Raw genomic sequence first — 24,791 nt, forward strand, 5'->3', positions numbered from 1 at the left:
GACGCCTGGGTGGCTCAGTTGGTTAAGCGTCTGACTGGCTCAGGTCCTGATCTCACGGTTCGTGGGTTCGAGCCCCGCGTTGGGCTCTGGGCTGACAGCTCAGAGGCTGGAGCCTGCTTTGGATTCTATGTCTGCCTCTCTCTCTCTGCCCCTCTCTCCCTCTCGAAAGTAAACATTAAATTTTTTTTTTAAAATTCCATCGTGCTTGGGGCGCCTGGGTGGCGCAGTTGGTAAAGCGTCCGACTCTTGGTTTCCACTCAGGTCGTGATCTCACGGTTTGGGAGTTTGGGCCCCACATTGGGCTCTGTACTGACCCTGAGGAGCTTGCTTAGGATTCTCTGTCTCTCTCTCTTTTCCTCTCTCTCCCTCTCTCTCCCTCTCTCTCCCTCTCTGCCCCTCCCCTGCTCACACCCTGTCAAAATAAATAAACTTAAAAAAGAACACCTTGAAATTACATTATGTTTAAAACATATAAGAGACTGCATTTAACGTTTAAAAGTTGATGAAGAACATGATGAAATACCCATGAACTTGCTACCCATATTGAATGTGTACAGCAGTGAATTTTCACACAGTGGACACAGCTGTGAATATAGTGTCCGTTTTAAAGCAAAGACCATCACTGCTACTGAGAAGCTTGCTCATGCCTCTGTTTTTTCTTGTTTTGGAACTTGTTACAGATGGAATCATGCAGTCGATGCTTTTTTACACCTGGCTTCTGCTCCGTATTGTTTGTGAGAATCTTCCAGACCGTTGCATAGGGCACAAGCTCATGCATTTGATTCCTGCACGGATGCCCGTATGGGAATATACCACAACTCACTCATTCATGTTCACTTTTACCTGTATCGCCCCATTTAGTTGTAGCAACTACCTGGGAAAGCTGTTTGGGGCTGCGTTTATTATGCCTGTTTTCTAGCTGACGAGAAGGCGACGCTGGAGAGTTAAGTGTGTTATCCAGCATGACAGCAAGCATGGCCAATCCGTGGTGGCACCAAAGTGCAGGTTTCCTGATGGATCTCGCTTCTCCTGCACCACATTTCCTACCGTGTCACGCACGTAATGCCACTGGGGTCCGCAGCCCGTCTGTCTCCATGAACTTGCATCCTTCCTTCCCTTCCTCGGCAGAGTGGATTCCATGGACCTTCACCGTAATCGCCCCCTCCCCTTTCCCACTTGTGCTCTTTTTTTCACAGTAAAAAGTTTCAGAAATCGGCACTTCTTTTTTTTTTTTTTTTAATTTTATCTTTTATTTTTTAAAACTTTACATCCAGGTTAGCATATAGTGCAACAGTGATTTCAGGAGTAGATTCCTTAGTGCCCCTTACCCACCTAGCCCACACCCCCTCCCACAACCCCTCCAGTGACCCTCAGTTTGTTCTCCATATTTATGAGTCTCTTCTGCTTTGTCCCCCTCCCTGTTTTTATATTATTTTTGTTTCCCTTCCCTTATGTTCATCCGTTTTGTCTCTTAAGGTCCTCATGTGAGTGAAGTCATATGATTTTTGTCTTTCTCTGACTGATTTCACTTAGCATAATACCCCCTAGTTCCATCCAGGTAGTTGAAATGGCAAGATTTCATTCTTTTTGATTGCCAGGTAATACTCCATTGTGTATATATACACCACATTTTCTTTATCCCTTCATCCATCGATGGACATTTGGGCTCTTTCCATCCTTTGGCTATTGTCGATAGTGCTGCTAGAAACATGGGGGTGCGTGTGTCCCTTCGAAACAGCACACCTGTATCCCGTGGATAAATGCCTAGTAGTGCCATTGCTGGGTCGTAGGGTAGTTCTCTTTTTAGTTTTTTCAGGAACGTCCATGCTGTTTTCCAGAGTGGCTGCACCAGCTTGCATTCCCACAGAAATCAGTACTTCTAGTCTCCTGTTCTTTTAATTTTTTTTTTTTTTAACGTTTATTTATTTTTGAGACAGAGAGAGGCAGAGGATGAACGGGGGAGGGTCAGAGAGAGAGGGAGACACAGAATCGGAAGCAGGCTCCAGGCTCTGGGCCATCATCAGCCCAGAGCCCGACGCGGGGCTCGAACTCACGGACCGTGAGATCGTGACCTGAGCTAAAGTCGGACGCTTAACCGACTGAGCCACCCAGGCGCCCCTCTTTTAATTTTTTTTAATGTTTATTTATTTTTGAGAGAGAGAGAGAGCACGCATGCATGCGAGTGGTGGAGGGGGCAGAGAGAGAGGGAGACACAGAATCCAACACAGGCTCCAGGCTCTGAGCCGTCAGCCCAGAGCCCGACACGGGCTCGAACTCAAAAACCGCGAGACCACGACCTGAGCCGAAGTTGGAGGCCCAACTGACTGATCCACCCAGGCGCCCTTAGTCTCCCATTCTTTGTCAGCCCCACTGCAGTCAAGCTTTCATCCCCTCCAGTCCATCAAAATAGGGTCTGATGAGGCCCTCAGTTACCACCTCATCACCAATCCCAGCGGCCAGTTCTCAGTCTTCATGTTGCTCGGCCTGTAAATAGAGTGATCCCTCTTGAAATTCTCTGACTGGGTTTTAGGAAGCCAGTGAACCTTCTTCTGGAGAGCCCAGAGGCTTCTTGACACTACTTTCAGGGTCCTTTAGTGGCGTCACCTCATCTCCCCCTCTCAGCTGTGTCCAAGGGCTCCATCCTCAGACTTTGTCTGCACACCTGCCTAGGTGATCTCATCCCGGCTCGTGGCTTCATGTGCCGTCTCTAACCTGTGCTCTGTCCTGCACATCAGATCGTATATTTTAACTTAATTTATTTTTTTAAAAAATGTTTATTTATTTTAAGAGAGAGAGAGAGAGAGAACGTGTGAGCTGGGGAGGGGCAGAGAGAGGGGGAGAGAGATACCCAAGCAGGCTCCATGCTGCCAGCACAGAACCAGACGAGGGTCTCGATCTCACAAACCATGAGATTATGCCCTGAGTCGAAATCACGAGTTGGACGTTTTTAACCCAGGCACCCCAGATCATATATTTTAATTTTAATTGCTGTTTATTTAATCACTATTTTATACTCCATTGAAAAAATCGTAGAATTCACACAAAGACGAGTCCATCTGTGCGTTTGATAATCACACGTCTAAAACAATTTGTGTCTCCTCCCTCCCTCCGTGTTTCGTGCCTCAGTCTTGGTCTCAGGCCCAGGACTTTGGTGTCAGCCCTGCTTCCTGTGGTTCTTTCCTATTTGCCCTCCATCCCATCGGCAGATCCCATGAGCTTGTGTTCCACCTGCAAACTACATCCCAGCTGACCACTCACCACGATCTTAGCAGCCACGCATCCGAGTTCGGGTCGCCGCATCCTCCTAAGTAGCCTCTGCCTGCTCCCTTTCTCCCCCGCAGCCGATTCTCTGTAGCATCCAAAATAATAATTTTCAAATATAAGTTGAGTCATGTCGCTTCTCTGACCAGAACCCCCCGGTGGCTTCCCAGTGCCAGTGCTTTCACCGTGGCTTATGAGGCCCCTTCATGCCTCTGAACTCATCATCTGCTGTTTCCCTCTGGCTCGTTCTGCTCCAGCCCCACAAGTCTTGCTGACCTTCAGCATGAGCCACTCACAAGCCCCCTCATGCTTCCCAGACACCCACCTGGTTTGCTTCCTCTCTTCCTTCGTGCTTGCAGAAGCCCCGTTTACCAGAGAGGCTTTTCCACCCACCTTATCTAAAAATCGCAGCGCCCTCTCCCCAGCGTGCCCTGCTATCCCTCCCGTGCTTAATTTTTCTCTAAGGGTGCTTGTAACCCCCGGCATCCTTTTTTGTCCATTTGGCTGTTCTTTTGGTCTTTGCTAGAATCCGAGCGCCGTGACAGCAGGGGCTGTTGAGTTTACTGTGGTGCTTGATGAGCATTTGTTCAATGAGTGGATATCTGAAGAGGACCTGATACCAAGTCTGAAAAACCGTCTGGCCTTTGAATATCCAGTTAAACATTCTCCTGTGTGGCTTTTATACTTGGCCTGTCTTGATTGCGTGCATTACTCTTTCCCGTTGTTGAAGACGTACAGGGCTGTTATGCGCCTGGCCCTATGCTCCGTGCTGGAGATACGCCAGTGAACAAGGTAGATGTGGTTTTCTCAACGGAGCTTCCGTTCTACTAGGGAAACAGATAATAAGCGAGACAGTAAGTAAGAAATAGATCATGTGACTGCAGACCATGTGGAGTGCCCGAAGCATGCGATTGGAGGGCTGCGGTGTCCGTGAGCTTGGAGGGGAGGAGAGTGCTGGCTAAAGCCATCAGGGAAGTCCCGTAGGAGGAGGTGACATTTAAGCTGAGAATGGAAGGCAGAGAAAGAACCAGCCACGCCAAGAATTAGAAAAACTGCTTCTAGGCTTAAGCAATTGCAAGTGGCTGAAGGCAAGCTAGAGCTTAGGACGTCTTGGGAACCGTCCGAGGGCTGGTGTGGCTACTGCCCGGAACGGCACACCGTAAGCGGGAGAGGCAGACGTTGGCTCTGTAGACCACGGTGAGGACTCGGTTTTTGCTCCAAGTGCAGTGGGAAGCCGTTGAATGGTTTGAGCAGCAGAGTGTGGTTTGTGTTTTTAAAGAATTCCTGTGATTGCTGTGTGACTAGATCGCGGGAGAACGTAGGAGAGCATGCCTTCTTATCACTTAGCATTTGATTCTATACTTGAGAGTTTTTAAATCGCCCCGGCTCTTGGCAACCGCCATTCCACTTTCTGTCTCTATGAATTTGACTCCTCTAGATCCCTTATACGAGTGGACTCGTACAGTCTTTGTCTTTTTGCGTCTGGCTTATTTCACTGAGCATAATGTCCTCAAGGTTCATCTGTGTCGTAGCACGCGTCAGAATGTCTTTCCTTTTTTTTTTTTTTTTTTTTTTAATTTAAAAAATTTTTAAGTTTCTTTTTGAGACAGAGAGAGACAGAGCATGAGCAGGGGAGGGGCAGAGAGAGAGGGAGACACAGAATCCGAAGCGGGCCCCAGGCTCTGAGCCGTCAGCACAGAGCCCGACGCGGGGCTCGAACTCATGGACTGAGATCATGACCTGAGCCGAAGTCGGACGCCCAACCGACTGAGCCACCCAGGTGCCCCTCGAATGTCCTTCCTTTCTAAGGCTGAATAATATTCCACTGTGTGGCTATGCCACATTTTGTTTTATCCATTTATCCATCGGTGGACATTTGGGTTGCTTCCCCGTGTTGGCTCTTACAGATGACTGCTGTGAACACGGGTGAGCGAATGGCTGTTTGCGTCCCTGCCTTTTGTGTATTTCCTCGGCGTGGGCTCACTGGATCGTGTGGTAATTCTATTTGTAATGTTTTGAGAAACCACCAAACTGTTTAAAATGGTGCCTGCCCCGCGTGACCGTGTCACCGCCGTTGCAGAGGGCTCCACTTCCTCCACATCGTCACTAACACTTGTTACTTTATGGTTTCTCGACGGTAGCCGTTTTCATGGGCGTGAAGTGTCACCTCGTTGCGCTTTGAGTTGCCTTTCAGAAATCTAAAGCTTTGAAAGTGTTTAAAGAAAGGAATACGGAGCCTTCGCTTTTACCGGGCCAGAGTGGACGCAGATAGGTTGACGAGGACCTCTTGTAGAGGTCCTGGGGAGAGAGGGTGGTGGCCTGAATAGGGTGGTGGCAGAGGAGCTGAGAGGAGAGTGTGTGTCGAGGGTGCGGCGAGGAAGCGGGGAACACAGATCCTGGGGCTCTGGCTTGAGTAATTGGATCAGGAACAGGTTGCGGGGGGAATTTCTGGTTCGCTTTGCCCCACCCTCCACCCCGGGTAAGTGTTCTTGAGAGAGACACTTCAGTGGTTTCTTTCAGAGAGTTTTTTCATCTTCATACCACGTCTCCCCCGGAAGATCTGTGATGACCTTCACTGTTCTCTGTTCGGTTCAGGTCAGGGAGCCTTGAGCACCTGTTACAGACCAGGTGCCGTGCTCGACTATAAGGAGATCAGGACGTGTGAGAGAGAGGCAGCCTGCCGGTCGGAGGTTTGGTCTCAGGACCCCTTTACGTTCTTATAAAATGTTGAAGATCTCAAAGAGCTTTTGTTTAGGTGGGTTGTATTCTTTGATGTGTACCATAATAGAAATAAAGGGTGAGCAACTTTAAAACAGACATTAGTAAAAACAATAATGTATGTTAATAGAACTTTAAGAAAAATTTTTAGAGAGAGAGAGAGAGAGAGAGATCACGAGCAGGGGAGGGGCAGAGGGAGAGAGAGGGGCTCTGAGCTGAGGCAGGGCCTCATGATCCATGACCCTGGGATCGTGACCTGAGCTGAAACCAAGAGTCAGATGCTCGACTGACTGAGCCACCCAGGCACCCCTAAATAATGTGTTTTTAACGAAAACGACTACGTTTTCCAAAACAGTTGTAGTGAGAAGAGTGACTTTTTCAGGTCTTTTTAATATCTGATTTACTAGAATACAGCTGAATTTTCATGTTAACTCCTTTAATTTGTTGCGACACGCCATGCCATGCAGCCTCTGGAAAACCCCGTTGGACGCTTGAGAATGAGATTGAAGAGGCAGATATCTTAGTGATACTGTAAAAATAGCTTTGGCCTCAACGTGCTCTCTGCGAGGGTCTTGGAGACCACAAGGGATCCCCAGACCGCTGGATTGCTGGTAAGAGCGTGGGCGCTAGAGCCGGACTGCATGGGTTCGGATTCCAGCTCTACCACTTATGAACGAGGCAAGTATCTAACCCCTGTGCCTCAGTTTGCTCACATGTAAAATCAGCCTAAGTACCCACGAAGGCTCATTACGAGGCTTCAGTGAGTATAGATTTATAAAGTGTTGAGAACATTGCTGGGAGATAAAGTGCTGCATCAGTGTTTAATGATTTTTTCACTGTTTATTTCCAATAATTAACACCTAATCTTTCCTTCGAGGGATTTATCCTAGTGATGTAGGTAGATGAACAACCAAACCTCCGGATTTTGTGTAAGGTCACCGAGGGATGTATTTGCAGCAGGGACACAGGAGTGGGCTTCTCGGGTTTGGGGTCAAGAACTAGGATGTTCTTGGTTGTTTGAACGATAAAAGGAGCAGCTTTCCCGCAGGGTCGGAATGGCAGGTTCTTGGTTCAGATTAGGTCCATCCCTGTTAGCATCTGTCACGGGCTGTCTCTTTCATCTTCCTTATCTGTAACAGAATGAGCATAAGCAGCCTCGTTGGTTTGCGTCTTTGATGCCTGCTCAGAACCAGAAGCCTTATCACGGTTGGTTAGACATCCTCACTGCCTGTGGGACAGCAGGTGGTCCGTGAGAGTTTATTGCTTGGCTATAAATGAATGACTGTCAAAATGGGAGGGAAACATTTCTGTGATGCGCTGGGATTTGGTGGTAGATATTTGTAATCACTTGCTAACCCTGGAGTATTATAAGGAAGCAGCGGCCGATTATATTTTGATGGCAGTTAAGCAAGAAGAATCTAACCGCTTTGCTGCTGAAAGCAATGGTAACATTTGTGTCTTACTGTAACGTTTGTTACTTTTGAAACTTTGTTTTAGTGAATCTAATTGGGTATTTATTTAAAATCTCACTTACTTAAAACGGCCAAGTTACATAGTTGTATTAAAATAACGAGCTTCAGCGTGTTTAGAAACGTAGTATGCTTACAGTAGTGTCACAGTATCGGTCAAGGAGGTGTGATAAACAGGGATTGTAAGGCAGTAGGAGGTGTGTACCTGTCTGCCACGTCAATTCTTGTCTTGAGCGGGTCCTTTTTTCCTCCAGGCATATTTAGTTGTTAAGCTCCTGCGTGGTTCTCCATGGTTATTGATGACGTTAATGTTGTTCTTCTCGGGCAGAATTGTGTTTTCTGCGGTTGAGTTACGGGTCTTTTCTCCTCTCACGTTATAGATCCGACGGAGGCGCCTCGCACGACTTGCTGGTGGACAGACCTCCCAGCCCACCACCCCGCTCACCTCGCCCCAGAGGGAGAACCCGCTGGGGCCTCCCATAGCAGCATCAGCCCCGGGCCCCTCCCAGAGCCTTGGTCTCAATGTCCACAACATGACCCCAGCTACCTCCCCAATAGGTGCATCAGGTAAGCCTTACTTCCATACCTGGGCCATTTAGTCCTGGCTTTCTGTGAGGCTTATGGTTGTGACATTTTCACAACGGGGTAAGATTGGGCCGCATTTCCACAGACGAGAACATGGAACAGCAGCTGTTCAAAATCCTGCAAGCAGTAGTTTAAAGATTGACATCATTACGTTGTGTTTTGTTCATCTCTATTCATTTTGATGGTGATCTGTTCAAACTAATTGTTTTCCTTTCTGTAATTTTTATCCTTTGTTTCAAACAGGACCAGGTCTTAATTTCTGATGGTAAGGCAATTAAGACTTAATTTGGCTCAGCCGATTTTATGAGTTTGGTTGATGCTTTCCTTCTATGATAAAATCATCTGAAAAGGCAAGATTGAAATAATGGTCAAAATAACAGGCCTCTAATTACGGATTTCCATGTCTTCATTTAATGTTGTCAACAGAACTCTCTGAATTTTTGCGGTATAAAAGTTCACCTGATGTGATGTTTATAGCTGTCTCATTGACAATTACTTAACTATTGTGAAAATTTCTTTTTTTATAATTAATGGGCTCATCGTTGATATCCAGGTATGTCTTTGTTGGGAAACAATGATACTGATTCCTCCTGCGTATTTGAAAATACCTTTTGTCAAGTGAACTTTTCTATTGAACATGAGAATTATTATCATTATAATTATTATAATTACTTAGGATTCTAATTTGAAAAAGCAGGTGCATTCAGACCTGTATTCATCATCACATCGTTGAATAATTTAATATGATTGTTATTTCTGCATTTAATGCACTCTCCCTTAGTTGCCTTCCACATAATCTGTCTTTCTGAACTAGGTAAGTCGTCAATTAAAAGTATTTGCAGAGGGGTGCCTGGGTGGCTCAGTCGGTTACGTGTCTGACTTTGGCTCAGGTCATGATTTTGTGGTACGTGAGTTTGAGCCCTGCATTGGGTTCTGTGCTGACAGCTCAGAGCCTGGAACCTGCTTCAGATTCTATGTCTCCCTCTCTCTCTCTGTCCCTTCCCCACTTGAGCGCTCGCGCGCTCTCTCTCTCTCTCTCTCTCTCAAAAATAAATAAACATTACAAAAATTTTAAAAAGTATTTGCAGGGTTTCAGTTACTGTTACTCTTGATAGGCGTTATCGTAGACTCTTCCCCAGGTAAATATAAATGCTTATGCGTCCTCCTGTTGACTCTAAAAGTGAGAGAGGTTCAGATTAAATCATCAGTTAGCAAGAAACAGTGACTTTGCCTGAAATGTTGCTGCTGAACACCTTTGAGAAGCTGTGATAGTCTTCCGGTAGGGGACGGGCTCAGGATTCCAGTTGGGTTTTTACCCTTTCCTTGGGAAGGGTGCCACCAACAGTGCTGTTGGTTGCACCATGGCCAAGTCCCTCCTGGAATGCTGGAGAATGTCCGGGGAGAGCTAGTGGGATGTGGAGGGGCTTAAGGTCACGCTGCACCAGTGGTAGTCAGGCAGGAGACCGAGCTCTGCGTGTGCCTGGTCACAGCACCCTGTCTCTTTGGGACCACCAGGAATCATTTCAGCATGAGCCCTGTCCTGCTTATGTCAGCCACTGGGTCTCGCGGGTCCTCATCCCTTGCCTCTCAGTGTCCAGTCTCCATATGGCTTGTTATGGACACCTCTCCCCACGCAGTCCCCTCTTCTGAAATCCTCACCGTCAGTCCCTGGAAGAGTGCTTCTCTGTGGACGGGCTTTCCCTTTAGTGCTCTTGCTGAATTTATGCCCTTCCTCATTTCTTCTAGACCATGCTTCCTCCTCCCTAAGAACACATCGATTTGAACCTTGTGTCATTAGACCGTGTTCCCCATTCCTGTCCTTGTCACAGCTGACCTCTGAACACACTCACCCTGCCTCGTTCGGTCCACTGTCTCTCTCCCCAACACTGTGTCACGGTTTGTGGTGATCTCAGTAGCCACAGGGATGACCTTCCAGGACTCTGCCCTCGCGCTTTTTTGAGCTGCTTTCCCTTAGTAACCTGGTCTTCCATCCGACATCAGCCACTCACTGCCTTGGTCATACTCTAGATCTTTCCATCTCAGTGACTTCCTGACTGCCACCTTCAGCTTTCTGGCTCACCCTCTCTGTCCCACTTTCTTCACTTCTCCCTTCCCTGGTGTCCCCACGTCCCTCCTGGACCCATTTACATTCCACAGTCACTCATTGTCTCTCCCCTCTCTCACCTCTCTCTCACTTTGTCTTACTTCCTGGATTAAACCATGCTTCTGGTTTGGTTTTGTTTTGTTTTTTAAGATTTTATTTTTATTTATGTATTTATTTATTTTGAGAAAAAGAGAGCATAAGCAGGAGAGGGGCAGAAGAAGAGAGAGAGAGAATCTCCCAACGTTGGGCTTGAACCCACAAGCCGTGAGCTCATGACTTGAGCTGAAATTAAGAATCAGATGCTCAACCGACTGAGCCACCCAGGTGCCCCTAAAGATTTTATTTTTAAGTAAACTCTACATCTAGTGGGGGGCTCAGACTTGCAACCCTGAGATCAAGGGTCATATGTTCTACTGACTGAGCCAGCCATGTGCCCCCCATGTTCCTGGTTTTGTTTTTTGTTTTTTAATGTTGGTTTATTTTTGAGAGAGAGAGAGAGAGAGAGGGAGGGAGAGAGAGTGAGGGGCAGAGACAGAGGGAGACACAGAATCCAAAGCAGGCTTCAGACTGAGCTGTCAGCACGGAGCCCGACGTGGGGCTTGAACTCACAGACCGCGAGATCATGACCTGGGCCAAAGTCAGACACTCAACCGACTGAGCCACCCAGGTGCCCCCCCACCCCCACCCCCATGCTCCTGGTTTTCAATCCCATTCCCTAGCTCTTGTCTGTCTCATGCAGTGGAACAAGGCTAGAGAAAAAACCAGAACCATGCTGTCTGTCTCATTTCAGATTCATGGTCACGCGCTCCAGCAGACCCTTCATACTGGCAGGTAGTTACAGCGTATTTCCTGTTTGCTCTCCAGCTCCCCAGGTCTGTTTTGAACCCTCTGCTTCAGTCAACAGCACCTCATTCTCCGTGCAGCTCTGGCCTGATGGGCTGCCTTCCTAGGTCATGGAGAAAGCAGGTGCAGGCAGCGACGTAGTAGTGATGTGAGCTCCCATCGTAGCGTCCTCCTACCTGCCTGATTGTGTGGCCTGCTTTTGTTAAGCTTGAAGCTCCCTGCCCTTCCTGAATTCTGTCCCCAGGTCCCACCTCCTCTCTCCAACTCAGAGAGCTGTTGCCCCAGCACTTCCCAGCTTTCCTGCTCCAGCAGGTTTTCCATCTTAAGTGGGAAACTTTGATTTTTTTAACATTCTACATGTGGTTCCTCCTCCCATCCTGGGAATATACATATAAAGGAACTCTCCTGATCTCATTTCCAATGCCACCTTCCACCCCACTGCTCTGCTCTGCATCACAACAGAACCTCCAGAGTGAGTTGCTTCCTGGCCTCTGTGTCCTTCTTCTGTCCTTGCACCCACTGCTGATTCGAATCCAGTCAGGTGAGGACTCCTGTGATCTGCTCTGAGTCAACGGCTCAGCCCCAGCTGATGGGCTCTGGCTTTCTTCTTGCAACACTTTCTTCTTTTGGCTTCCAGAGCTCTGCACTCTCCTGGTTTTCCTCCTGTCTTCCCCCCTTCTTGGGGCTCCACATGGTTCTTTGTCGTTTCCCTGACGTGTAAATGTCAGGGGGCGGGGGCGGGGGCGGGGGCGGGGGTGGGGAGCTGGGTGTCAATATTTTAACCTGTTGTCCTGTCCATCTGTGTCGATTTTCTTACTGATTTGATCTGGTTTCCCAGCTTTACTTACCATCTCTAAGTTGCTGGTCTGTAGGTTGATCTCTCCAGTCCAGAACCATTCCTTGAACCTCAGACTCACACACTGTCTAAGAAGCATCTCACGGAGAGCACGTCCAAAATTGTCTTGTGTTCTGGAACGCCCTCTCAGAAAATACCAGCTCATTTTTTTTTTTCTAGTTGCTGAAGCCTGAAACGTTCCCTCATCTTTTTACTTCATATTCTAGATCAGGGGTCAGCTATCCCTTTCTGTAAAGGGCCAGATAGTAAATATTTTGGTTTTGCAGGCTGCATAGCCTCTGTCACAGCTATTTTCTGCCCCTGTAGCACAAAAGCAGCCACAGACAAAACATAAACAAAAGAGCATGGCTATGTTTCAGCGGAACTGTACTTACAGAAACAGGTAGTGGGCCTGATGTGGGTTCCAGGGCACCAGCATGTCTTGCTTGGATTACTGGAGTGGCCACGCCTTCCCTCGCTTCACTTCAATCTCAGGGTAGCACCAGACTGAAGCGTAAGCCCAACCTTGTATAACAGCAGGGTTATTTTTCACAGCAAGCTCGTTACACTGCCGTCACAAACTAACGGAAGACTTGGGCAGCTCCAGCTGGTTAGTTCTGGGCAGCACACCTCGGTGCTGGGAAGTCCTGATTAGGTCTCTCCCATAATCACTATTATTCATAATCACAGATCAGTAGATATTATTAGCTATGCGCCTGGCAGGTTGGATAAAGAGAATTTCACAGATTTATCAAATAAACAAGTTTAAACAAAATGAAACCGAAAACAAGCACCCCCCAAGATGGGTCACGTCAGTGTTCTCTTGGTTCCCTCCGCTGGCTCGCCTTCTCATGGAGAATGAGAGTCAGAGCCCTCACCTTGACCCAGGGCTGTGTGTGAACCGGCCCTGTTTCGGCTCTGACCTCCTTTCCCACTGTGCTCCTCCTCCTTGCTGCTCCTCTGCTCTAGCCATACTCGCTTCCTTGCTCTTCCTGAACATTTCGGCCGTGATCTCTGTTGCTGGAAGGCTCAGCCCCTAAAATCCGTGTGGCTTTTTCATTCACCTCCTCAGATGTTTATACAAGGGTGACTTTTGTTGGCCTTACCGTCTGAAGGTGCTACCTCTATCTGACATGGATAACTTTTTCTCTGAGCTTTTGTCGCCAGCTGACGTAGCACACACATGACTTGCCTCTCCTGTTTTCTCTGCTTCGCCTACTATAGCGTAAGCCCCACAGGCCAGGGACTCGTATCCATTTTACTGACTGCTGTGTCCCAGTGCCTTTAACAGTACCGGCCACGTTCCATCTGTTACTTGGTGGAATTAATAAGTGGCTCACAAGAGAAAATGACCCAAATGACATAGGCACATATAACTTAAGAGAAAGTCTCAAGAGGGTGTGATAGTGTTATGTTAAAGAAATGTGAAAAGCTGCCATGAGGAAGATGACGGCCTGTGCTTGTTTTCTGTGGTCCTTGATGGTAGACGGAGGGCCAGCGGGTAGATTTATTGTCCACTGAGAGACTTCTGTTCCAGAATGGAGACGTGCTTTCTGACAGACACAGATCCCGGGCAGACCACCGCCCGTGGAGAGGAGGCCTCGCCCGGGAGTGACGCGGTAGTCCTGTGGCCGCCTTCTCGGTGGGGCTGCTTTGTGCTGCAGGGAACCAGAACGGGGGCCGGGGAGCTCCAGCGGGTCCTCCAAGTTGCTCTCCCATCCGTGGTCCCAGCTTCTCGCAACGCTGCCTGCTTCTGTCTGAAGTTCCTCGGGCCGCCGTGACAAAGTATCGCAGACTGGATGGCTTGAAACCACAGAGTTGTATTCTGTCACAGCTCCAGAGGGAAGAGGTCGAAAGTCAAGGTGTTGGCCGGGCCGTGCTTCCTTGGACGGCCCCGACGAAGAACCTTGCCTCTTCCGGTTTCTGTTGGTTGCCGGCCATCCTCGGTGGTTCTTGGCCTGAGGCAGCACCACCGCAACGTCCTCTGTCTTTTCACGGCCTTGCCTCTGTGTGTATCTGTGTTCACGTTGCCCTCTTCTTGTGAGGACACCAGTTACTGGATTAAGGGACCATTCTGATCCAATGTGACCTCATCTTAACTTGAATACATCTGCAAAGACCCTGCTTCCCAGTGGAAATACCATTTATGGATTTTTTTTTCCTTTAATCACCATCCCCTCTTCTCTCTTTTTTTTTTTTTTAGATTTTTTTAATGTTTGTTTATTTCTGAAAGAGAGCTCCAGCAGGGGAGGGGCAGAAGAGAGAGGGGGCCAGAGGATCCAGAGTGGGCTCTGAGTCAGCAGAGGAGAGCCCGATGTGGGGCTCAAACTTACAAACTATGAGATCATGACTCAACCAACTGGGCCACCCAGGCGCCCCTCTCCTCCCTTTAGAACATAAGGTTAGAGCAGGGACCTCACCACTGCTGTTCATTCCCTTGTCCCCAGAACCATGCTGGCACATAGTAGGCACTCTGTTAGTGCCCCTAGTTAAGTGAATAAATGAAAGAAAAAATAGTTTCTTGGGAATGTTAGACGCAAAATGAGACTTGAGTTTGATTGATTGATTAAATTGATGTTTTTAAAAAGTAATCTCTACATCCAACGTGGGGCCCGAACTCACAACCCCGAGATCAAGCGTTGCCTGCCGCACCGACATAGCCAGCCAGGTACCCCTTGAGTTCTATTTAGAGAACATTTACTAACGTAAGTCTTTCACTGTGACCCACTTTAGTCTGTCTCTTTGCTTTTCCTGGCACTCGGAGCAGAGTTTAAAAAGTCCATAAGCCAATTTTTTTCTAAGATTTTGCCAAAAAGCTTACTACAGAATATTCTGGACCTACACGATAGATAACGTATGTGAGACATAGTAATGCCTTGAACCCCTGACGGAGTCTCTGGCTCTCCACCCCTCTCCCCCACACCAGCAGGTCACTGCTGTTCAGAATTTTGCATTTATCATGCTCAGACATTTTTTTCTTTCTCTCTCCCTCCCTCTCTCTCTCTCTCTTTTACCGCACTGTTAGTAGGACATTGCTTTTGCCTGTCTTAAAACTTTGTGCGTGTCGGTAATATTTTTCCTACAGCTAATTGTCACTTTTTTACAGCTGTCATTGATTCTGTTGCGTTTACGTGTCCGTTCGCTGACGTTTATTTAGGGCTTCCTGTGGGTCAGACCCGGCAGTAAGTCGTGGGAACGTGAAGATGAGCGAGGTCCAATTTCTTTCCTGGAAGAACTTACCATCTGGGCGGGGAGAAGGTGTTCTTTCATTTCCTTTGAAAAACCTGTGCTCATTAAGTTCCTGGGAGGACAAACTGGTTTTCTTAGTTCCTTCCCCCATCTTTAGATTGCTTTGCCCAGCCTTCAGGAACTCTTAACCCTCCTGGAAGATTTTTATTTTACAGTCCTGTTTTGAAATCCTACTTATCTTCCTTCTGTTCCCTCTGATGTCTACCTCTCAGACATCTTGAATATATCCAACTGAAGCCTCACCCTTCCTGGCTGTCGCGACCTCTCTGAAGACATGGTCATTCTTGCACAAGAGTCCCCAGTGAGTCCTTTATCAGCTGGTTTTATCTTGACAGAATTATTAAGTCTGGCGGACCAAGTTCTCTGGGTGCCTTTTCTACCCTCCGGAGCTGGCGTTCTTAAAAGACTGTTGTCATTCCATGAGTTCTGGCAAACCGGTGAAGCCTTTGATCAGCCTCTCCAAGCGTAGTTTTAACCGTATATCATAAAACGGAGGATTACAAAGGAAACCAATTATACAGAAATACGGTTATCACAATGTTTTTAAAGATTGTGACATAGTAATTTATGTGCTTCCGTGATAATGCTTTAAATAAAAGATCTAGCAGCTAATCAAACAGCTACTGTAATTTCGGCCCCCTGATTTCCGTCTCCATCTGTGGAAAAGAACCTCTGCTCTGGGAGCAGAAATGAACAACAAGGCCTGTGTGCAGGGAGCGAGAAACCAGATGATGTGTTTGGCCTCTGGGCTAGTTCCAGGGTTTGGATCAGAAAGAAACACAGAAGCCCTTTCCTCTGTCTGACTGCTAGTCTTTAACATACTTAAAACTAGTTTCACCTAAATTCTTCTTCTGTTTGAAGATGGTCTTGGTCCTGTTTCCATCGATGCCTTCGAACACTTGCATAATGCCTTCCATTTGCTAGGCACTGTGGTAGGAGCTATGGATGCAGGCAAAGATGGGCAAGTCTCACCCAGCAGGAGTGTCCGAGGACCCCGTGTCTGGCAGGAGGGGATGTCCTCGTGTGGAGATCTCCATGCTGGTGCGGCACAGGTAGTCTCTGCCTCCCGCTGCCACCTCTGTGGTGTCAGGTTTTTTTTGGAGAATTTCACACAAGTGTTTATCTGACTGTGAAAATTCTGCCTTAAACAAACAAACAAAGAAACAAACAGGATTGGGGTGCCTGGCTGGCTCAGTCAGTAGAGCATTCGACTTTTGATCTCAGGGTCATGAGTTCAAAGCCCCACGTTGGGTGTGGAGCCTACTTAAATAACCACCCCCCCCCCAAATAAAACACCCCAGAATTATTACTTTTGAAAATAGGGAACATCCTTCCATATCCCATTACAGTTGTTATTCCAAACCCTCCAAATTTGCTTGACATGTTTTATTATCTGTTTTACATTTTGGTTTGTATCCGTTGTTATCAGCTATCCACTGAGTGCTGTAGGTTCATGCAGCCTTTATTTCATACCTTTGCATTTAAATCCTGTCGTGTGTTTGTTAGGTTCTGTTCTGGGTCACGTCGCATATAGTCTAGTAAGAGAAGACAAACTGTGTTTAAAAACCATAAAATCTGTCAGGTGGTGCGAATTTTGTGGAGAAAAGAGAGAATTATGTTGGGAGTCCGTATTGGCGAGGGAGGAAGGCATTGCTGTTTTAAGGTAGAGACGACTGTAGGCCTCATTAAGAAGATGACATTTCAACAGAAGCCTGAATGAAGCTGGGGAGCAAACCAAGTGGTTATCTGTTGGGTGTTCTTTCCTGACAGAAGGAACAGCAGATGCCGAGGTCCTGGGGCAAAAATGGACTTGGTGATGATTGATGCAGAGTGGTCGTCTTCAATTTCCCTTCAATTTCCTTCTCCGGTTTTGATACAGAACTTTGTTATTTAATAGTGGTACCTTTGTAGAAATTTCAACAAAATCAGAATCATGCTTTTATAATAAATTGTCTTTGGCTAAGAATGCTGTTAGCAGTGACAAAATTATAACCCTTCGTCCTATTGTTGATTGCTAATCCAGTATTTAAATCTTTTTTTTCTTCTTCAGAAAGAAGCCCTATTGTTTCCACTTGGTCTATAGCTTCGTCTCCCCCCACCTGGGGGAGAGAGAGGGCTGGAGGGTGATTCAGAAGCAAGCTGGAGGCCCAGCTCAGGCACAAGTCCCAAGGCCAGAGGGCTGTAGTGAGACCCCTCACATCTGCGGGGCTTGGGAGGCTCTTGGTGGTGTTGAAATCTCTTTTGCTTTAGCTGTACCTGGTGTGCCCTATACCAGCACAGTCATTTCGTCTCATTGGGGTGACTTTTCGGCTACCCAAGGGGGTCATGTTTTGCATGTATTTTGGCCACCAAAAGGGGGAGGATGTTCTGTATGTGTTTTTATTATAATGGGCTGCATTGTATGACATTATTGCTAGGATCATGATATTTATTTTGTGAATCTGGAGGAAGTCTGACGTCTTCTTAGCTCTGGGAATCAGCTTCCTGTTTCGACCTGGGCTTGATCCCTTTTTTCTCCTCCTCTGTCTCCATTCAGGTCAACCTGGTCCTTGAGCTTCTGTTGCCTCTGACTCCAACCAAACTCCCCGCTAGCACTCTGCCCACATAGTGGGACGTGAACATCACAAAATTGCCGCTTCCACTGCTTAGTTCGTGCTCTCAAGTCTAGGGAAGGCACAGAAGTAAATGGTGTGTGAGAGTGGTTTCCAGAAAATGCAGTTCCTATCCCTTGAGGGACTTGATGGCTCAGTAGGCGAGATCAGACACGTCACCTGCTCAGAAGTCCTCCTTGTTTGCACCTGAATGCAGTCCAGGAACTTTCAGGGTCCTCTGTGATGAGCCCCCCCCCCCCTTTCATTTAACTTCATTTCCTGTTTTCAGAGCAACTCTGCTCCTGCTCCAGGAACCATCACACTCACTCCAGATACTTCAAACCCTTAGAAATTATGCTGCACATGCCATTCTTAATTTTGTGTGCATTTATGTTGTTTTGCTAACTAGATTGCAAACTCTGAATAAAGCTATCTTACATTTCTCTTCTCTGTTGAGCTCATAGTAGGTCTGCATCCAGGAAGTAATTCTCTTTTTTTGATTTGGGAATATGCTAGCGGTTTTTCTCACCATCTGTCTCCAGGCTCCCGATTGGAGTCTAAGGGCGTGCATTTAAGAAATGCTAATGTTTTAATTAAAACAACAACAAAAAGAAATACTGATATTTTGACACACAGCCTTCTAAGACGGGATCATGAAGAAACAGAAAATCTAAATAGCCTGATTACTAGTAAGGAGACTTGAGTCTGTAATCAAAAACCTCCCAACAAACAAAAGTCCAGGACCAGACACAGCTTCACTAGTGAACTCAAGGAATTAATACCAACCCTTCTCTAACTCTACCCCCGCCCCGCCGCCGCAAAAAAAAAAGAAGAGGAAGAGGGACGGATACTTCCAGACAATTCTGTGGGGCTAGCCATTACCCTGGTGCCCAAACAAATCAGGAAAGGACACCACGAGAAAAGAAAATTATAGGCCAGTATCCGTGATGAATATAGGTGCGGAAATCCTCAACAAAATATTAGCTAACTAAAATCAGTAGTACGCTAAAGGATCATACGTATACTGTGATCAAGTGGGATTTATTTCTGGGATCTAGGGAGGGTTCAACATCTGCATGCCAACCAGTGCGATACACCACATTAGCAAAACGAAGGATAAAAATCGTATGAGCTTGCAGAATAAGCGTTTGACAAAATTCAACATCCATTTATGATAAAAACTTTCAACAAAGTGCGTATAGAGGGAATGTGCCTCAGTGTAATAAAGGCATGTTTGACTGGTCCACAGCTAATGTTACACTCAAGGGTGAAAACCCAAAAACTTTCCCTCTAAGATTACGAACCAAAGAAGTTTGCTCATTCCTGCCACTTTTATTCAACCCAACTTCGGAAGTCCTGACCAGGCAATTAGGCAAAAAAAAACAAAAACAAAAACCACACATCAGGATTGGAAAGGAAGTAGAACTGTCACTATTTGCAGGCGACTTGATACTCTGTGTACAAAACGCTGAAGACTCCACCCAAATACTGTTAAAACTTGATAATGAATTCAGTAAAGTTGTCGGCTAAAAAAATCAATATACAAAAATCTCTTGTGTTTCCATACGCTTGTAATGGACTATTGGAAATAGAAATAAAATAATCCCATTTACAATTGCATCAAAAAGAACAAAATATCGAGGAATAAATTTAACCAAGTAGGTGGAAGATGTATGCACTGAAAACTACAAGGTGTTGATGGAAGAATTTTAAAAAGACACAGATAACTGGAAAGATCTTCTGTGCTCATGGATTGAAAGAATTAATATTGATAAAATGTCCATACCAAGCTAAAGCAATCTGTGGATTCAATGCAATCTCTATGAAAATTCCAGTGGCATTTTCATAGAAATAGAATAATCCTAAAATTTATACAGAACCACAGAAGACCCCAAATGGCCAAAACAGTCCTGAGAAGAACAAAGCTGAAGGTGTCACACTACCTGATTTCAAGCTGTTACAAAGCTATAGTAATCAAAATTGCATGACCTGGCATAAAAACATTCACATAGGTTAATGGAAAAGAATAGAGAGCCCAGAAACTGACCACCCATATATGGTCAATTAATTTATGACAAAGGAGCCATGAATGTACATTGGGGGCAGTCTCTTCAGCAAATGGACAGCCATATGCGGCAGAATGAAACTGGACTGTCTTACGCCACACAAAAAGTAGCTGAAAATGGGTAAAGACTTGAACATAAGACTGGAAACCATGAAACTCCTAGCAGAAAACATAGGCTTATGGTAAGTACCTTGACATCAGTCTTGGCGCTGGTTTTTGGCTCTGACTCCAAAAGCAAAGGTAACAAAAGCAAACATAAACAAGTAGGACCATATCAAAGTAAAAAGCTTCCGTGAAGCAAAGGAAACCATCAACACTGAAAAGGCAGCTTATAGAATGGGAGAAAAAATTTGCAAATTGTGTATCTGATAAGTGGCTAATATCTAAAATACACGAGGAACTAGACCTAACTGTGAGACCTGAAACCATAAAAATCTTTGGTATACTGCTGTTAACCAAACTACAGATGAATCTCCTTTGGTCTGTGACAGTTTCTCAGTGTTTCTGTGCTTTTCATTTTCTTGACAGTTTTGAAGAGCGTTGTATAGAATGTCTCTTAATTTGGCTTCGTCTAGTGTTTTTCTCATGATTAGTCTGGGGTGTGGGGTTTTGGGGGGAGAGTATCACACAGGCAAAGGGCCCTGCCGCACTGCCGGTCACATTGACCTTCACCACCAAGTTAAGCTGCAGTCTGCCAGGTCTCTCTACTGTGAAGTAACGATTCTTTTCCCTTTCCAGACTCAATTCTTCAGTGGTGAGTTCTTAAGTCCAGCCTACCCCACTCAAGCAGTGGGAGCTAAGTTTTACCTTCTGGGGTGGGGAGTATCTACACATAGATACATTATATGGGATTCTTCTGTAAGGGACATTCACCCCCTTCTCCCCAGTTACTAAGTTAATGCTTACATACATCGGTATGAACTCATGTATATTTATTTTGTACTTTGAGTTATAATTCAAATTATTATTTATTTTTGCTTTATTATTTTACACAAATTGTTCTAGCTTTGGTCATTGGGATCTCTTTTGGGTTGACGACTCTGTTTGGCACAGTCATCCTTTTATTTTTATTTTTTTTGAGCACTGTCTTGCTGGCACTATCAGATGCCCCAGGCTCATCCCATCTTTGTTTTGCACTAGCTGTAGACTCCACCGTTTCTCCAAGGAGCCGTCAAGATCTTTTGAGTCCAGATGTATGATTCTTGGCATGATCCACCCTTTTGACACTAAGGAAGGGAATACTCTGTCTCATAAATAAGAAGATCAAACCATTTTTCTAATTCGAGTTGTTGGTCTTCTTGTCTCGATATTTTAGATACCACTATATTTCTTTACACATTTGAAATTTCATTTTATTTGTGTTTAGTCACAAGAGCAAAATGTTTTCACTAGGAAGTTAGCTGCTGACTGAATATATGAGTCGGTTTTATGGAGTAGAAAATGTTCATTATAAGTCGTATTGAGAGGGTGAGTTTGGTATTGGCCAAAGAAAGTACTAGTGTACTTTGTATTTTCCATGAATGTTAACCTTTTAGCTTAGTTCATTGTCAAGATCTATGTTAAATAAGTCTTAGAATTTTGATAAGTAGTGGAAGGAATGATTCTTTTTATAACACTAATACCTTTTTAAGTTTTGCTTTTATAATTTTATTTATTTTAATGTTTATTTTTGAGAGAGAGACAGAGCACGAGTGGGGGAGGGGCAAAGAGAGAGAGAGGGCGACACAGAATCCGAAGCGGGCTGCAGACTCTGAGCTGTCAGCACAGAGCCCGACACAGGGCCCGAACCCACAATCCTTGATATCATGACCTGAGCCAAAATCGAACACTTAACCGACGGAGGCACCCAGGCGCCCCAGCTTTTATAATTTTAGGATGTAGAAACATATAGCTTTGATTTAAAATAGCCGTGATCAAAGAATTGTTCAGCAGTTTGGGGTAGAGGAAATAGTAGCATTTTCCTTGGAGTCAAGAGACATGTGTTTTAATCTTGCCTCTGTTTCTGACTTGCTAAAGGAAGTTCTTAGACTTCACAGGTCTCCGTATTCTCATCTGTCAAAGAAGAAGATGGCTAAGATTGTAAAGTCACTCCCCACCACCCGCACACCTTTTTAACAGTTTTATTGGGGCTTTAAGGTACCTTCTGGCAATTCTGTGCTTCTTTTTATACTGTAATTTAGCAAGCCCCTTTGTGTGTGTGTGTGTGTGTAAAATACTGGACTAGATCTAGTGTTACAGCTTAAATAGGCACTTGGTCTGGCTTATACCTGAAAGGAAATAGCATTCAGGAAATACTACCATTCTGGGAGGCAAATCTTAGAGAAATAAAATCCTCCTTATTTCCTTTAAAATTATGGCCTTCCTGCACAGAATGGATAATTTACCTTTAACAAGCTCTTATTAGTAATAAAAGTTTGGATAGCTGCCATCTTGAAAGTTTGTAGTTCATATTTTACTAAGCAGGCAAAGCTTACTTACACACCCTCAGTTTTTGAAGAATTGTTTTTAAATTTTTAAATCTCGTCAAAGAGAACCGGAGATTATATCTGTTTTAATTCTTCAATACCTGCCCTTACGGAGATGAAGAAGCGGGGTTCTCCATTCCTTGAAATTTGGCTTCCTGACAGCGATTTCCCAAGTTAGGAATGGTAGAGAATGAGGACTGAGGACCACAGAAGCCTGTGTGTGTGATTTGGAAACAAAGCGATATTTTGTGTTGTTGCTCGATTTGGCTTTAGCCAAATCAGTAGTTGATTTATATGGATTCAAAGACACCGTACGTTTTTTTAAGTTTAAGACCGCAACGAGGTCACCCAAATTCTGGAGGGTGTGGACAGACCGAGGAACACTGCGATACGTAGTAAACTCTGGGGAGAACCGCCCCACTGGACCCAGGATGTGAAGAGCCCGTGGGGAGGGTTCAGGAAAAGAATTCAGATGATATACTTGATGTTTTATAAAAATATCGCAACCACAGTATCCTGGACTCTATGGTGAACTCTGGCACTGTGTTACCGTAGGGTTATTGTACACATAGCATAGAAGAGTGTGCTATGTTATGAACACAGTGTTTTTGAACAACTTAGTTTAATTTTAAGACTGGTTTTATAAGGTAGAAATTTTAAAGCTGCTTAACTGATATCCCATAAAAGTTGCTGAACTTCATTATTGATTAATTTTATTTTAAAATGTCAGACCTTTCCTTGTGATACGTGTCATGATTCTAGCTATCAGGAATGGATGGATGTTTTGTGATCTTCAGTCAGTAGCTACTGAGAACTCACTTTGGGTTACATTCTTGAATGTTTAAGAAAACATTCTTAAAGTTTTACTGTCTTCTCTGAGCTTAGTTCAGATTGTTGCCACATCAGATGTTTTCTGTATTTTCCTTGAGTCTACTTAGGAATAGTCAGGATTCAGTGTCTTTTCTCTTTTATGAGTCCCGAGGAAGCTTTAAGAAACAGACGCGTTAAGGGGCGCCTGGGTGGCGCAGTCGGTTAAGCGTCCGACTTCAGCCAGGTCGCGATCTCGCAGTCCGTGAGTTCGAGCCCCGCGTCGGGCTCTGGGCTGATGGCTCAGAGCCTGGAGCCTGCTTCTGATTCTGTGCCTCCCTCTCTCTCTGACCCTCCCCCGTTCATGCTCTGTCTCTCTCTGTCCCAAAAATAAATAAAAAACGTTGAAAAAAAAAAAAAAAAAAAAAAAAAAAAAAAAAAAAAAAAGAAACAGACGCGTTAAAACCTGTGAAGAATGGATGAACGTTTAGTGATCTTCTTCAATGAGAGAGACACATAGGAGTGGCAGGTTTACTCTCCTGGAGTGCTGGGAGGGTTAAAGGTTGTCCACTTGGTAGTTATTTTAGCTACAAATGGCAACTCAAGTTTTTTTGGGTTTTTTTGTTTTTGTTTTTTGTTTTGTTTTTTTTTTTAACCTGAGTCTGATTTTCCTTGCAGCAACATAGGTATATATTTTTTAAAGTACTTGCAAATGCCTGGGTAAAACTTTTTTGTGGAAAGATATTTGTAGAGTTAAAGTATTTTTTTAAATTCTGTGGGATGAACATGGTTTCAAAGACATGGATGAGAAATAATCGGCCCCGTACGCAGGGCTGTGGTTCACTGTACTGTAGGTTCCATGAAAGCAAGGTCAATGTCAGGGTTTTTATTTTCCCCATCATCAGATGACATGTTCAGTCAGTGAATGATCTGTATTTAAGGACATTGGTTATCGATGGCTCTGTTTGCATGTTGTCAACATTTTTGTGCAGGTCGTAAGCATACAGCAAAGTTGAAAGACTCGGAACGAACACCTATATACCTGCCATCTAGCTCCTACCGTTAACATTGTGGTCTATTTGCTTTATCACACATCTGTCCATCTGTATATCTCTATAGCCATTTATTAATTTATCTTCTTTCTGGCACGTTTCAAGGATTTTTTTCTGGACAATCACGGTAGTTAATTTGTATCCAGGGACCATATTTGAACTGGCGAAAGAAAAAGCGATGAGGAGTCCGTTTTAGTTACCAGATGTAGCTCTGTCGCTGACCTCAGGCGACGTATATGGATGCACTCTGATTTCTTGCTGATGTTTCCATGACTTTAACGTCACACTGTTAGCATGATCTCCCGATAGAGAATCCTCATTTGCTGACTGTTTTGGTGGTGTGGATGCCGATTGTGTATGACTACTGTTGCCATTACAAGTGGCTTTCATGTTACTTCACAGGAAACTTAAATTTCTCGTATCTTTTCTGGTTAGGAGTAGCTCATCGAAGCCAGAGCAGTGAAGGAGTCAGTTCTCTCAGCAGCTCGCCCTCCAATAGCCTTGAAACCCAATCTCAGTCTCTCTCGCGTTCCCAGAGCATGGATATCGATGGTGTCTCTTGTGAAAAAAGGTAAAGTAAGCCAGTTGTCCGATAAGCTGTGGGATTTATGGAAAGGGAAAGATTCGGTCACTTCGGTCTCTAGTCCACCCAGAGATTTACACCAGTCCTTATTAGCAAATTAGTGTGAGATCTGTGAGGCTTATAGGTCTTTGTATTATTCTGAAATGTTCTTTATAAGTTGTTTA

At 45.2% G+C, this 24,791-nt stretch overlaps 1 protein-coding gene across 3 annotated transcripts in view; it reads left to right on the forward strand.

Annotated features, from left to right (window-relative positions):
• UBE4B (ubiquitination factor E4B) overlaps positions 1-24,791 on the forward strand; it is a 120,967-nt gene that overhangs the window by 30,450 nt on the left and 65,726 nt on the right. For 2 of the 3 annotated variants that reach the window (XM_042951387.1, XM_042951385.1), the window contains exons 2-3: positions 7,829-8,015; positions 24,480-24,615. In XM_042951387.1, coding sequence (XP_042807321.1) covers positions 7,829-8,015; positions 24,480-24,615 — 323 coding nt within the window. Of the gene's footprint in view, positions 1-7,828; positions 8,016-19,736; positions 19,903-24,479; positions 24,616-24,791 lie in introns of those variants that run through there. The other variant, XM_042951386.1, reaches the window with a different exon arrangement.

The sequence above is a fragment of the Panthera leo genome, chromosome C1 (genome assembly GCF_018350215.1).
Source record: "Panthera leo isolate Ple1 chromosome C1, P.leo_Ple1_pat1.1, whole genome shotgun sequence".
NCBI lineage: Eukaryota > Metazoa > Chordata > Mammalia > Carnivora > Felidae > Panthera > Panthera leo.